At 35.7% G+C, this 15101-nt stretch overlaps 1 protein-coding gene across 2 annotated transcripts in view; it reads right to left on the bottom strand.

The window, feature by feature from the left end:
- Window positions 1-11665: 11665 nt before the first annotated feature.
- SEMA3C (semaphorin 3C) overlaps window positions 11666-15101 on the bottom strand; it is a 180037-nt gene continuing 176601 nt past the window's right edge. For both annotated transcript variants that reach the window (NM_001131434.2, XM_024249261.2), the window contains 1 exon segment: window positions 11666-14431. In NM_001131434.2, the coding sequence (NP_001124906.1) occupies window positions 14018-14431 (414 nt within the window). In that variant the 3' untranslated portion in view covers window positions 11666-14017.

The raw sequence follows: 15101 nt of genomic DNA, 5'->3' as shown, positions 1-15101 counted from the left end.
TAACATCTAAACATCAATCAAGTTGCTTCTATGTGTTTTAACACATACAGCCTAATCTCAGCATGCCAGCTGAATTACTAAGAAAAGATAAACTCTCTTTATTGTTGTGATTTCTATTGTTATAGCTTATTTCTAACTTGGTCTTGAGGCCTCTCTCTTAAAAGTGGCCATAACCAAGATAGCTACTCTTTAGGAAAGCTCTGACTAGAGAAAAGTTAGGCTCAGATTGAGATGTGTTGGTCAGGCAAGACAGAATGAGAAAGTAAAACCAAATGCATGGAACATAAGAAATGTATTACTTACAGGTCTCAGGGAGGTTAGGGGTGCCAACGGGAGGCTGACGGAAGTCTGGAGGTGGTAGGGAACTCAACCAACAAGCGAGGAGTTAGAGGGTGAGAGAGAGCCAGGGAAAGGATCCGTGGAACTGTGAGTTCGTAAGGTCCACGGGCGCAATCCTTCAGGCTTTCCTGTGGGGGTTGTAAATTGGCTGGTTTAAAAACAAATGTTTGCAAAGGGGGATCTTATTTACATGATTCTAGTGTTAACCATTAGGTTCTATCATGGGCAGCAGCTGTCGGGTATGTTGGTTTTTTTTTTTTTTTTTTTTTTTTTTAGTGATAAAAATGAGGAACAAGTGGCTATTTGCAAGCACTCACACAAGGAGAGGATTTTTTTTACCACACTGAAGGTGACAGGGTACAGTTGCATTTCAAACAACTTAAGTCAGGCCTAAAAATGGACGTCAAGGCAGAAACTATATTAAACAATTTTAAGACAATTATTGTTCCACTGCTTTAACCTTATTGACCCCTAATTGTATTTCTCACTTCAGATTCCTTTGGGAAGCAGCCAGGGCATCCATCAACTAATCAGTCAAGTAAATACTTGCTTCTCATCTCCTTCTTCTTAAATATATCTAAATTCTCAAGACATCTACATTGACCAACTCATCTCAAAAACTAATAGCAGGTGTTTATTTCATTATTTACTGCATTCAAATGCATATATATCTGTCTCGATCTCTGCTATTCCCAAACTTCAACTCTTGGAATCAATCTGTGGATTCTTTTTTGGATATTATTCATATGTTTCCACCCCCAAACCTATAGAAAAGTCCTTCTTCTACCACATTAACCTTTCAGAATTCTATACTACACAGTCCATTCTAGGCTCCTTCTAGAGCAGAAGCCTCCCCTGATTACTACACTGAAGTCCCCATTCTCTAAAGTTCTGACGACTTAGGTGGCATAGGACAAAAAGCAAATGTGTTTTTTTCAGTCCTAAGCAAGCTGCTTGCTAGCTGCAGAAACTCTGAGCTTATTTTCCCATCTGTAAAATTCATAGCAACGTCTACCAAATATCACTGTGGGAAATAGATGTGATAATGAATGAATAGGACTGAAATAGCATCTTAATAGAACAAGGTAGATTTTTCACCATGTTCTCTTGTAGCCATTGTGATACAGACCAAATTTTTTAACTGTTGTTGAAGTGTTATCTTGTATTATTAAGTATTTTATATTTGCCTTAGCTTCCTTTCGGAGAATAGATATGATGTTATTCATTTCTTATATGGGAGTACATGGTATAATTTTATTTGCTTGCCTAATAAATTTTAGTGAGTGTTCTACTTAATGGAAATTCTATGGGTATTCAAAGCAATAAGTGTGCATTTTCTGAAATCTCTATTAGAGTATTTAACAGATGATGCCCTATTCATTAGATATTAGTGTCTATAAAGATTCATTATATACTGTCAAAAAGGGAAGGCCCCAGACCAATTCCACACAGGCTTATTAAGCAATTAAGCACCTGTTTGGGGGCTGGCACTGTTCTAGATATAAGGCATAAAAAAGCGATTGAGATATGAAGTTTACACTCTACCTGTGCTTTTTTTTTTTTAATGAAAATATTTCAAGGCAGCCCAGAAAGGGCTTTTATGGTTTCTTTGGCTGATTGAAAATGAAAAACAAGTGCTGACAAGCTCAGAACCCGTTAAGCATGCCCTCTGCTGTTCATTGGCTACAAATATTTTTGTCTCCACCCACCATAGCCACCATCGTGGTGGCTATGGTAGCGACAGTGGAGTTTAACACTCTTTAAGGAGAGGTAAAGACATCAATCATCCCTTTCCTCATTTTTCCTCTTCATCAAATTCATCTTCCATAAGTATTTTTATCCAAAAATATCCATATTTACTCCATTCCTGAGAAGGAAACTCAGTGTGCCACCATTTTCAAAGCCTCAATGCCAGCTTTTGAGGAAGCCATCTCAGGAGAGTTCAGAAATCCCCTTTGTAGTAAAAGTCTTCCTTATTTTACCTGGCATAGGAAAGCAGTTATCTGTGGTGTAGGGGGGTTCCATTGTGAGGAGTTGGAAGAGCTCTGGAATCACTGCTTTAATGCTGACCCCACTGCCCCAGTTAAAGATTAAGTTCCCACATAAACTGAATTGTGAATTTCACTCTTCTGAAAAAGGATATTTTACCACAAACTCCATTCTCTAAGCTTCCCTCATTCACTTAGACAGCTTGTTTCTAAATGCAGGATAAAAGTGCCATCATTTCTGCAATAAATAAAATCAGGATTAAGTAATAGAGTCATTAAGGCAGCTGGTCTTTGCAAATAGTTGGTCTTAATCATGTGGCAATTTATCTTTAGTAAGGTTATTTACTGTGGACTCTCACCCGTAAAAGCAGTTTGCATCCTCAGTTGTTTCGAGTTGCTGTCCTTATGACCCAGCCTGACTTAATCTAAAGCATCCATGCAGCAGGGTCTTTAATCACTCTTTGATTTTCATCTATGGTTGTTTTAGTTCTCAATATTGAAACCTATGCTATTTCTTCTTCTGGGCATTACTGGGTAACAAATCCCTTGTTCTGACAGTTTCTGCATATTGTATAATAGCTCCAGCACCACCTCTAATGCTCTCGTCCAGCCTCTATTTGACCTCATTTGGTGTTCTTTTTTCCTTCTGGACCACACTACTCCCCCCAATCCGTTCTTGCTCTAAGGGGATGAATACTGCCTTATAACACTCCTTCCCCTTATTTCAGAAATGCACTCCAGGAGGGAGCCATTGCTTATATTTCTGTGTGAATGAAAGTCACTACTGAAGTCTACTAGACTTTAAGTCTAAAAGAAAGTCTACACTTTTAAAAAATATGTTTTGTACTGCTAGTTGATCTTCCTGTTTTCTTTATTTCCATTCTTCCTCTCAAAAAGCCTCTAAAATACAGACAGAAATAGGTTATGTTGAATGCAAATCGCTCATGTCACATCATTGGCCTCCAATAGTTTTTATAACCCTTAGAATCAAACCTGAACTTCTCACCATGGCCATCAGGGGCCAAGGGACTTGGTTTCTCCACCTTCTGAATCCCATCTCCTCTATGTCCTTTGCTTTCTCACTTATATCCAGCCACTCATGTTTTCTTTTCTTTTCTTTTTCTCACATCTGCCAGAATTGTTTTTACCCTGGAGCCTTTTACTGGCTTGTCCCTCTGTCTGGAATTCTCTCTTTCCTAATTTTTGCATGATTCCCCTACCTTTCTTTAATTTTCTTCATAGCACTTTTCTGAACCTAACCGATTACATAATTATTTGTTTGATTCGGTTAACTTAAAGAAAAAATACAATTTATAACTTTAGGTAAGCAGAAGCGGATACTTTATTTCTCACCAAGGGTTGCAGCCTGCAGGGTGTCCATTCTGAAAGGATGGGAAACATAGCCTCCAGCCAGAAGCCAGAATCAAATACTTCCATGGAGGGGCAGAGGTAACAGGAATTTATGCCAAGTAGCTAATTTCAGGAGACTGGCTACTGGACCTTTACCTTTTACCATATACAAAAATCAACTCAAGATGGATTAAAGACTTAAGTGTAAAACTTAAAACTGCAAAGATCCTGGGAGAAAATCTAGGAAATAACATTTCGGACATTGGCTCAGGCAAGACTTCATGATGAAGACTCCAAAAGCAACTGAGCAAAAACAAAAATTGACAAGTGGAACTTAATTAAACTAAAGAGCTTCTGCACAGCAAAAGAAACTACCAGCACTGTAAACAGACAATCTACAAAATGGGAGAAAATATTTGCAAACTATGCATCTAACATAGGTCTAATATCGATAGTCTATAAGGAACCCAAACAATTCAACAAGCAAATACCAAACAACCCCATTTAAAAATGGGCAAAGGACATGAACAGACACTTCTCCAAAGAAGACATACATGTGGCCAAGAAGGATATACAAAAAATGCTCAATATCACTAATCATTAGGGAAATGCTGATCAAAACCACAGTGAGATACCATCTCACACCAGTCAGAATGGCTATTATTAAAAATTCAAAAAACAACTGATGCTGGGGAGGTTATAGAGAAAAGGGAATGCTTATACACTGTTGGTAGAAATGTAACTTAGTTCACCCCTTGTGAAAGCAGTTTGGAGATGTTGGGAATGACGCTCAAAATCCTAAGGAAATTGAACACTCAAACAAAGGATTCTTAGCACAGCAATTATACTTCTGTGCAGAGGGGTGCTTCTCCTTGGCCAGTTGCCATGAGAGCACACCTGAACCAAGCGGCATGAGAGCCTTTATTCCTGACGCAAGTCCTGCCCCTGTACCCTTTCCCCAATGGCCGGGGTCGGGCCTTACAATCTAAACTAATTCCGGTTGGCTAAACATTTGAACTTTTTTTTAGATAAGGTGGGCACGTAAGGGAGAGAGGGGAAAAGGGGACGGGGTGTCTACAATGAGCTAGAGAGCTAGTCTTCTTTCCAAATAAGGAAAGGAATGTGAGCTGATAGTGATAATGCCTGGTACTGTGGCATGTCTGGGCATGTAACAAAGGCAGAAAGGAACAAAAAATAGAAAAAGGAAAAAGGGGTGGGGGGTAGTATGAATTAAAGAATAAAGGATTGATCAGGCTATTTGAAGAGAAACCTCATCATATCCCACAGGAGATTTCTCAAAGAATCTACAACAGAACCACCGTTTGACCCAGCAATCCCTTACTGGTTATACGCCCACAGGAAAATAAACCATTTGACCAAAAAGACACATGCGCTTATATGTTCATCGCAGCTCTATTCACAATAGCAAAGAAATGGAATCAACCTAGATGCTTATCGATGGTGGACTGGATAAAGAAAATGTGTTACATAACACCACAGAATACAATGCAGCTGTAGAAAAAGAGATCATGGCTTTTGTAGCAACATGGATGGAGCTGGAGGTCATTATCCTAAGTGAATTAACATGGGAACAGAAAATCGAATCATGTTCTCATTTATAAGTGGGAGCTAAACATTGAGTAAACATAGACACAAATAAGGGAACAATAGACACTGGGGTCTATTTGAGAGTGGAAGGTGGAATGAGGGTGAGGATTGAAAAACGACCTATAGAGTACTATGCTGATTACTTGGGTATCAAAATTATCTGTACACCAAATCTCCACAGCACACAATTTAGCCATGTAACAAACCTGCACATGTACCCCTTGAACATACATAAAAGTTGGAAAGAAAAAAAGGAATTTATGCCAAGTAAGGCAGCCAAATATACATATTCAATAAGCTATGGAAGGAGTCACGAATACATCAAAGGAGAAAGGTGCACATGCGCAGTTGAGCTTCCTGCTTCTCCATGTTCATAAAATGGTGATGTAAGGGTGGAATTTTCGACCCTCTCACACACAAAGATGAAGCAGAGGACACAAAATCCCTTACCGTGCAAGCTTCACCAGAACCACTCTATGACTGTGGTCTCTTAATCAGGCAAAACAAAAGAGAGGCAGCATCAGGTAGTTGGTTGATATCAGTTGTGGAGTCACTTAAAAGGGTTGGTTCCTGTTTAGCCCTTAGGGAAGAAAGGCTAATCGTAGTGAGTGAGGGAGGGGCCTAACACCCTCATCCCATCAAGACTGAGAATTTCATTTTCAAGGTTACTCTGGGGTCCCTTTGGTCAAGAGATCGTCTGTTTAGTCAGTTGTAGGGTTTAGGATTTTATCTTTATTTCTCATTTCTTTATTTTCTTCTCCTCTAGAAAGGAGGCTTTACAACAGCAGGGACTTCACTTTGTTCCCTGCTATGACTTCAGTGACTGAAATACTGCCAGGCGCATAGGAAATGCTAAATGACTATTTGATGAAATCATGAATAAATGATATTTCCAAAATCAGAGGCATGGTAATAAAAACAGCCAACATTTATCTGATACTCATATTATGTATCAGATATATACATAAGCACTTTACATGGATTATCTCAATCTTGACAGTAGTCCCATGAGATTGATATTATGATAATAATCTCAGACGTGCAAAACTAGGAAGTACTAAGAAAGCAAGCTAAAGCAAGGTGTTCTGACTTCACAGCCTGAGCTAGATGCTACCTAGAGTCCTAGAAATCCTGTTTCAAAGGCTGCTGTATATAGAATCTGTCCAAATGATCTGACTTTCCTAATAGATGTTCCTGAGGGGGACTCTTGATAATGAAGTATAGAAGATGCATAAAATTTGTAGCCAGACTCTTTGTTTTTCACATTTTTTGGCCTGTAGGAAGTTATTAAACTCAGGCAAAGTCTCCAAATGCTTCCAACCCTCATTTGTAAAATAGATTAATATATACTTCAGAAGATCCTGTGAAAGAAGATATTATGTATAGTGTGTGTGTTTACATAGAAATGCTCACTAAATGGCTATCTTTATGAGGAGGATGATGGTGGAATTTGTGGTGGTGCCATGACTGCTGCAGATGAAAGGTGCATAGCATGGTGGTTAGCATCTCTACCAGATTGACTTCGACATGCTTGACCATGCCTGAGGACTGGCCAGGATAGAACTGACAGGAGGCTATGGTATGGGGTATCGAGGAGTCTTAGGAAAAGCCAAGCTCCTCATGTGGAGGATAACAGCTGACATCCAGGATGAATAAGTCTAAGCTCCAGGGAAGTCACCTCAAGGTTTCTAGGCAGATGGAGAAGGAATTCAGCTTGAGGAAGGAGTCAAGAGCCTTATCTTGGTTTTGGGAAAAAAAAAAAAAAAAAAAAGTAAGACCCACAAAGTTCATGTCCTGATAATGATTATCAGATCATCTGCCTGCCAGTGCCAGGGGGATGAGGAAATAGGAGCAATAATAAAGATAGCAAACGGTCACTGGAACTTCTGGATGAGCTGAGGGGCTTTGTAAAGCATGTAATAATAGCACCAATTAAACTAATAATAATATCTTAATCATGTGTCAGGAATGTGATTTTATCCTCATAACAACCATATGAAGGGAATAATATTATTATCCCAATTTTTCACATGAGGACCCCAACAGGCACAGAGAAGTTGAGTAACTTTCCCAACATAACTCAGTTAGCAAATGGCTGCTGGGAGTTTGTATAAGTAGAAGAAACAGAGGATTATCCTGGGAAAACCAAAGGAGATGGCCTCATTGAGCCAGAGAGCCCAACAAAGGCACAAATGAAAATATTAGTACAAGTATTGAGAAGAATGATGATTTTCAAATCTTTCCTTTGAATAAAATTGTAAGAGAAACTAATCACATTGTCAGCTCATTAATTAAAATAACATTTGATGATAATGCTGCAAGATATAGCCTTCAAAAGATACTTAAGTATTTGGACAACAGCTTTATAATGAAACTCCCATATCCATTTAATTATGTAAGTACAGTTGCTTACGGTTTTCATATCTACCAAAATTAGAAATAGCATTTTCATTGAATTTGGTTTCATTCTCTCAAGTGAACTTCATCCACAAATAATTTAATTAATGGACAAAGAAAGAAGCTCCATTTATCTTATTAAATAAATGTATTTTTGTTGAAGATTTTTACTTTTTAATGATTTTCAAAATTTGGAATATATTTATGTCCTTTGGTCAAATTGTGATGATTTATAATTTTAATTCCAAAAAAATGTTAATACTTAGAGGGTTATATTTCTTTTTTTTTTTTTTTTTTGAGAGCGAGTCTTGCTCTTGCCCAGGTTGGAGTGCAGTGATGCAATCTCGGCTCATTGTAACATCTGCTTCCCAGGTTCAAGTGATTCTCCTGCCTCAGCCTCCCGAGTAGCTGGGACTACAGGCATGCACCACCATGCCTGCCTAATTTTTGTATTTTTAGTAGAGACGGGGATTCACCATGTTGGCCAGGCTGGTCTCGAACTCCTGACCTCAGGTGATCCACTTGCCTCAGCCTGCCAAAGTGCTGGGAGTACAGGCGTGAGCTACTGTGCCTGGCCTACATTCTTAAATAAGAATTAAATATGCATATTTTTGTTGTACATATGTATGATAGTAATCAATAAAATACCTTAAAATATAAGACTTGCTGTATCAGGATAAAAATTTTTGAAGCAAGTAGAAAAGAAATGTGAATAAGAATAAATAGAAATAATATAAAATTTCTGGCTGTTAAAAAATTGTTAAAATTGGATCTTTTTTATTATTTTAAAATATGATGTTGAGTACCAAATTCCTATACTACTTTGATTTCATTGTTGTCATTTAAAAAGAGATGTAACTATGTTATTTTTAAAGTTTGAAATTCATATTTTACTGAAAGTTATATTCTTTGCAACTACTGACACATATAATAAGAAAGTTAGTTTTTAACTTAAAAATGATTTAGTGGCTACGAAACTTTTCAAAATTCTCTTTGAAGTACTTGAATGACAAAGGTTGAAATCTTCTCAAGCTCATGGGTGATATTCATTGGATAATCCTTGCTCCAGAGAACCAAGGCAATGAAGAGTGAGTTGGTGGAGGTGGATGGTAAGCATACAGGGATTTGTGGGTTCTGTTTCTACCTCACTTCTGGGTTTGTGTCCTGGGAAGGTACAAGATCTCCGAGGGGCAAACAACACAGACGTATCTTGGTGGTTTTAGGCCAGAGAGGCTCAAATTGTCTCCCAGAATGGTGCAGGAATAGCAGAAAAATTCCTATTCCTCTAAAGCGTGTTTGGACATAATGGAAAGCTCACTTGCCCTGAACAGGCTTTCATTAGGAACAAGAGACAGCAGAAGACCTTCATTAACTGGTGACAAAGTTAAATAGAAAAACTGATGTTATCATAGATGCCAATATGGATAAATGACATGAAATATCAACTGAACTGTGTAGATACAATCTGATGAAAAAGAAAAATGCTCAAATGAAAAAAATGGTTTTGCTCTCCTGATTGAAAAATAATAGCATATGCTGGAAGAACTCCACATATATTATTTTATTCTCACGACACAGCTACTACATGGGATAGATATTATTATTATTTCCAATTTTAGAGAAAGTGACAATTCATCAAGAGGGATTAAATAACTTTTCCAGTTTATATCGTTTATAAGTAGAGAAGCTGGAATGGGAACCTGAAGCAGAAATTGGGGCTCATTTTGGAATAATGAATTTACTGAATATAGCTGGTTTGTGAATTTGCAGGTATGTAATCTGTATATACACATACACACACATATGTGTACATAAAAACATCACTGGGATTCCGCTGAATGTGCCAGGCTGGTGTGGCTTGGGTAGCGTCTCCTTCATTTTATTGTTTTCTGTGGTCTGCTTTTCCTATACATGAGACAAGCTGTCAATACAGAACCACAGCTTACAATGCTTCCAGTTCACATCAACTCAAAAGAAGGTAATTTATAGGTCTAATTTCTCTGTTTGACTATTCATGATTTGACAGAGAGGTAAAGATGATTATAGTTTATCCCCAGAATCAGTAATAAAGGGAAAAATTAAAACATGTAACTTCTTTTTCTTCTTTTGAAAAGTCCTAAGAAAGTGAGAAATTCCTTTTATCTCATGTATATTGAAAAATATCCAGAGAAACAATAGGAATGACCTTTTCATAATTCTATCATATATTCATTTTGCCTTGCAGAAATAATTTTGTTTATGATCTCATAAAATCTTTGGGTGACTTTCTTTTCTGTGCATAATTCAGAGGAAAAAAAAAACACTAAAGGAATAGAACTTCACCCTGCTTTTGTACTTGGAGGTTGAGAGGTAACCTCACATAAACAGTTTTAATGTGTTTGTTATAATGTCATTCTTTAATAGCACTTTATGTAAGTAACACTCAAGCATGGCAACATAATAGCCCTGAGAAATACACAATTTAAACTATGTGGAAAGTAGTATTTTATGAGGTGAATAGACAAATACATTAGAGTCACCAGAATGAAGATGGCATTTTTTTTTTTAATCTTGGAGCTAGTTCTTCCAACTCTCAATACCTGTGTACTATGAAGGTAACACTGTTACAAAACCATAAAAATTAAAATGTATACCAGAGGTCCCTTAAGAAAAACAACTTATTGACAATGAATTTCACCAATTGGCATGCATGCCAGTAGAATTTGTTGTGGTTTTAATTTTGCAGAGGGGCCTGCATTCCTGTGCAAAAGGTGCTTGGCTAAAAGGATACTAGGATAAACTCTTAAGAAAAAAAATTCCACAGTAATCTGCAGCTTTGTCATCACGCATGGAATTCAATAAAATTCTCAATGTCTCTGGTTAAATAAACATTTTTTCTTACTTAGTCTGCTTATTTTTTTGTCTAGACTAAAGCTTTTTAACAGGCTGCATAACAAGCTGAATGTTTCTCTTGACTTTAGCTAGCAGAATACGTGTAGGAAACTGTTACCATTTTCTTAAAAAATTTTTCACTTGGGTAAGACATAAATCAGCAGTACATTAAAATTATAAGAAACACATCAAATATTTTAAAACTCAGGTTAAGGTGAAATATAAGCAAGGGAGGTACTGAGAAATAATGAAGCAATTAGGGAGTAGTGCAGAATTGTTAAGTTGGAAGACCTGTTAAGACAACTTTTAATTTTTGTGGTTTCTTTTTTCTTCACTGACATTATTAAAGATTGAAAGCCCAGAGGTAGCAGAAAGCTGTAATAGGTGTGCCATTCAAATGTGTTAACTGGATTTTGAATTAACCTGTGGTTTCTTTCCTCTAATTTATTAAAGGCTCATTTTACATGATAAGGTGTTACCTGACCTAATGACTGCAGTTTCCCCACCTAGATCATTGGCATTTAACTTGCCATAGAACACAACTGAAACATTCCTTCTTGTTCCAGCAAAATGATGCCTTCTAAATAAGGCAATGTTAAGACATTTATTGAATACTTACCATGTAAAATGTTCTGTCCTAATGCTTTACTGGTATGAACTTGTATAGGAAAGGAGGGCAGAGAGAACTGTAAAACTTTCCCAGAATAAGACAGTTAGCTTGGATTCAAATTGAAGCAATCTGGCTCCGAAGACGATGCATTCCTAAACTGTGTATTTTTTCCAATGTAGACACAACATACTCTGAATAAGTATCTCTAGATGTGAATGAATGTACAATATTAGGGAGAAAACAAATATGTATTTGTTTGGAAGTATATACAGAAAACGGATGACATTGGATGTCTTTTCGGTTGGGACTTAAATAAATAAGGGCTACTGGTACTGGGAGAGCTTTACATGTGCATTTTTCTGCAATTTAAATTTTGAAATAGTAGATGTATTACCTTAAAAAAATGGATAAAGGAATCTTTAAAAATCATATGAATTCAGTAGATTCTATCATGCTAACAAGTAAGTTAACCCTACGTTAAAAATAAAAGCTAGAAACATAATTGGGGAATTCAACATGTTTTATTTTGCCAGGCCAATGATTTCATCAATATCTGATTAAATTTTACTGTGACAACTACATTTAGTTTGTTTTCTTACACAGATTGAACATTCACCATTATGACAGTTTCATCATGCTAAAATCTATTCACAAACTTACACTTTGGAAAAAAGTGTATTTCTAGAAAATTTTATGTACAATACAAATGGAATAGATATTAAGTCACTGAATTGTCAAGCTACATAAAATAAAACCAATCAACCACCAGTAGTATACATTAACAGCATTTTTGAAAAAAAAAATTTCTTTTACATTCAGCAGAGTTATGTTCATGAAGAATTTCTGCATTTTTAAAAGTAAGGAAAGTATACACAATTTAATAATTGTGAAAATAGAAAGAATTAAATAGCACAAATGTAGTATAAAACTAAACACCGTTACTGTCTATCAGTTTGGGCTTATGTGAAACAAAGGGAACTGTGACTCTAAAACAATTTTACTTTTAACTTTGAGAATAGATTGGCCATAAACACAGAAGATGCTTTTGGCTTTACATTGACATATTTCTATGTGTCATGTAGAAGAGAAAATAAGTTTAATTATACCTTTTAAGCAGGCAAACCATTATAATAAACTGCTTTAGAAATTACTTTAAAATTATACACATTTGGAACAACAGATTTTTTTAAAAATGAAGTTTGGTGTTATGTCATGCATTTTAACTATTTTTGCTATACCGACGCCTCCTCATACATTATCATAATTTATCATAACTTAAATAATGAATCATATTCTGATATTCTGATTAGTAATAATATTCATTTTGACAATGATTTTAGTTTTTGAAGCTTTAGACTGCAATACTTAAAAAGGCCATAATCTACTTTAATTACTTTCATCATAGATTATTAACTATAAATAAAATGTTTATACGATATTTGGATTAGGTACATGGTACAATATCTGTTTTTACCTGGAAGCATGAAAATGTCTTAAAAGGTAACTAAAAAAGCAAAAGTAGTGTTTTTAAAATATATATGAGAACATGAATAATTTTTTTCACATTTTTCCATCTAATTTTTATTTGGAGAAAATAATTTCAGAATGAAATTATTCTAATAAAATTATTCAAACATACAATTAGGAGATAATTATTTTATTCATCACAAAACTTACTACATTTACACTTAGAGACCAGTGAACGCATGTACCATTACCTTTTGAAAGAAAGAATGTCTCCTCATATTGTTTTCTTACTTTCTAGACATAACAAGCACCTTGCCATCACACTGGAAAGATCATAAAATATATAGTGTTGACTTAAAAATCAGTATGATATCTGAGACTGGTTTTAATAAAAGGGAGAATTATTGAACTTGAGTACTGAAGTTGAAAACTATCCACATTTGTTATAAATTCCTCTTAAAAAATTAGTAGTTTCTACTTTGATTTTTCTTTTTGATGATTTCACCCCTTATTTAGAAGTCAAATTTTTTCCTTCTTATATTGTTTAATTTGCCACACAGACTAGGAAATAAGAGAACAAACAGTAATAACTAAATAGTGCAAGATTATATTCTTTGAGTCTAAAATAAATTAAATAACTTCCAAAAAAAGTAAGTGCTTTTGTTTGGAAGGTGATAACATAAGAATATAAACCGAACTGCTTCACTGAAATAACTCCCACCAAATATCTTCATGGGGTAGGTTACTGATTTTTATCTTCCTGAATAAGGAAACAAAGGTCAGTGACAGATACCAGTAGCTGATTATTTTTACAATCTTAAAAAAAACCTACATATTTCATTGGGACCATAAAAACTCATCATTTTCTCTTTATGAATAACTCATGTTTTTATACAACTTTAAATGCCTTCTTCCTTTTCTATTTCTTTTGATAGCCATTCTGTCATATGCATTTATGACTTTTACTATGTAAAAGCTGGGGATTTGGAACTCGTTTTCATATATAAAATCACTGACAATTAGAATTCTAAAGCCCCAAAGCAGGAAAGGAATACCACAGGGATATGGCCCTCATTCAATTGAGGGATGCAACAATTCTAGTTTTGTAGCCACCATATCGATTTTGAAGAAAAGGTGAATAAAGATATAAATAAAATCTGGGTTAAGTTAAATATTTATATGCACCATGAGGACCATGACATGTCTAGTGCTAGTCACTATCATACAAGAAAATGCATGCTCATTTCAGTTCGTGTAAAACTCACTTTAGGAGTAATCACCTTTTTCAGTAATTCCCCTTGGTAAAGCACACGTTTCTTTGCTCAAAATTTCATCATTGAAGACAGAGCATTTGTTAATGGAAGCATAACACGCACATAAGAAAATATTATGACTCTGGCAACTGATTCCTCCTGTTTCTACTTTTCCGGCTATTGATGAGGGCCTTTAACTTGCCATAGTCCCCTCTCATTTTCTGTGATTCATCTCCCTGCTGATGTTGCTGCCGAGTGTCTTTGCAGTATTGGTTAATCATCTGCATTTCTGAGTGGCTGAATGCCCCCATGATGTCCTTCGGGTGGAAGGGTAAAGCCCTCACAGAGCTGGCCCAGGTCCATGGGGACCATTTGTCTGTCACAACAGCCACCATTTCTGAATCTAAAACTTTGAAGTTGATCTTGGCTATGGTCTGCTTGAAACTATTTTCTGTAGCAATGCAGTGATAAAGTCCTTGGTCAGAACCCTGAACAGAGCGGATCAGGAGTCCCTGTGAAGTGGCTATGATTCGTTCATTCAGCTTAACCTAAAAGAGAGACACATTAAAGTTACTGAAACTGAACATTATATTTCCTTAGATTATGACCAACATATACAGAATAGTCTCAATTTTCACAGATTTGGGGAAAAAGTATTGAGTACTAGTTAGCATCCTTCTCAGTGGACACGAAATTTTGGTCAGTTCCATTGCCTTTTTTTTTTTTAAACATGGGAGATCTTGTCACACTGTCACAGGGTATTGAATCTAATAAAGAGAGGGTGAAGATATTATCCATATCGGCAAAAATAGCTTAAAGTGCTTTCCCCTGGATAGAAGTTTCTCCATATATAAGCACAAAATTGTGGCTGCCTTTGAAATTGGAATCACAGTCAATATATGTAAATGAAACTCATAGATACTTTAAAATATCTATTCCATCCTGATGTTCTAGTCTTTCATATTTATAAAAAATACTCGCTAGTGAAAACATGAAGCCACAATTAAAGGGTGAATTTTATCATTTTGTTTCAATGAATGAATGTTCTTCTAAATAAAAAATAAGTAAGCAGAAGCAGAATTTTGAAGATTATCAAGGGCGTTTTTCAATTATCCCAAAATAAACAATGTCTAAAAATTAGCTGGAATGTCATCATCTTTTAAGTCCTCTAAGTGATTTTACTTTACAAGGAAAGGTAATAAAAAGCTATGAATTAAT

Source organism: Pongo abelii, chromosome 6 (genome assembly GCF_028885655.2).
Source record: "Pongo abelii isolate AG06213 chromosome 6, NHGRI_mPonAbe1-v2.0_pri, whole genome shotgun sequence".
Lineage (NCBI taxonomy): Eukaryota > Metazoa > Chordata > Mammalia > Primates > Hominidae > Pongo > Pongo abelii.
This window is presented reverse-complemented; position numbering and strand designations above follow the sequence as displayed.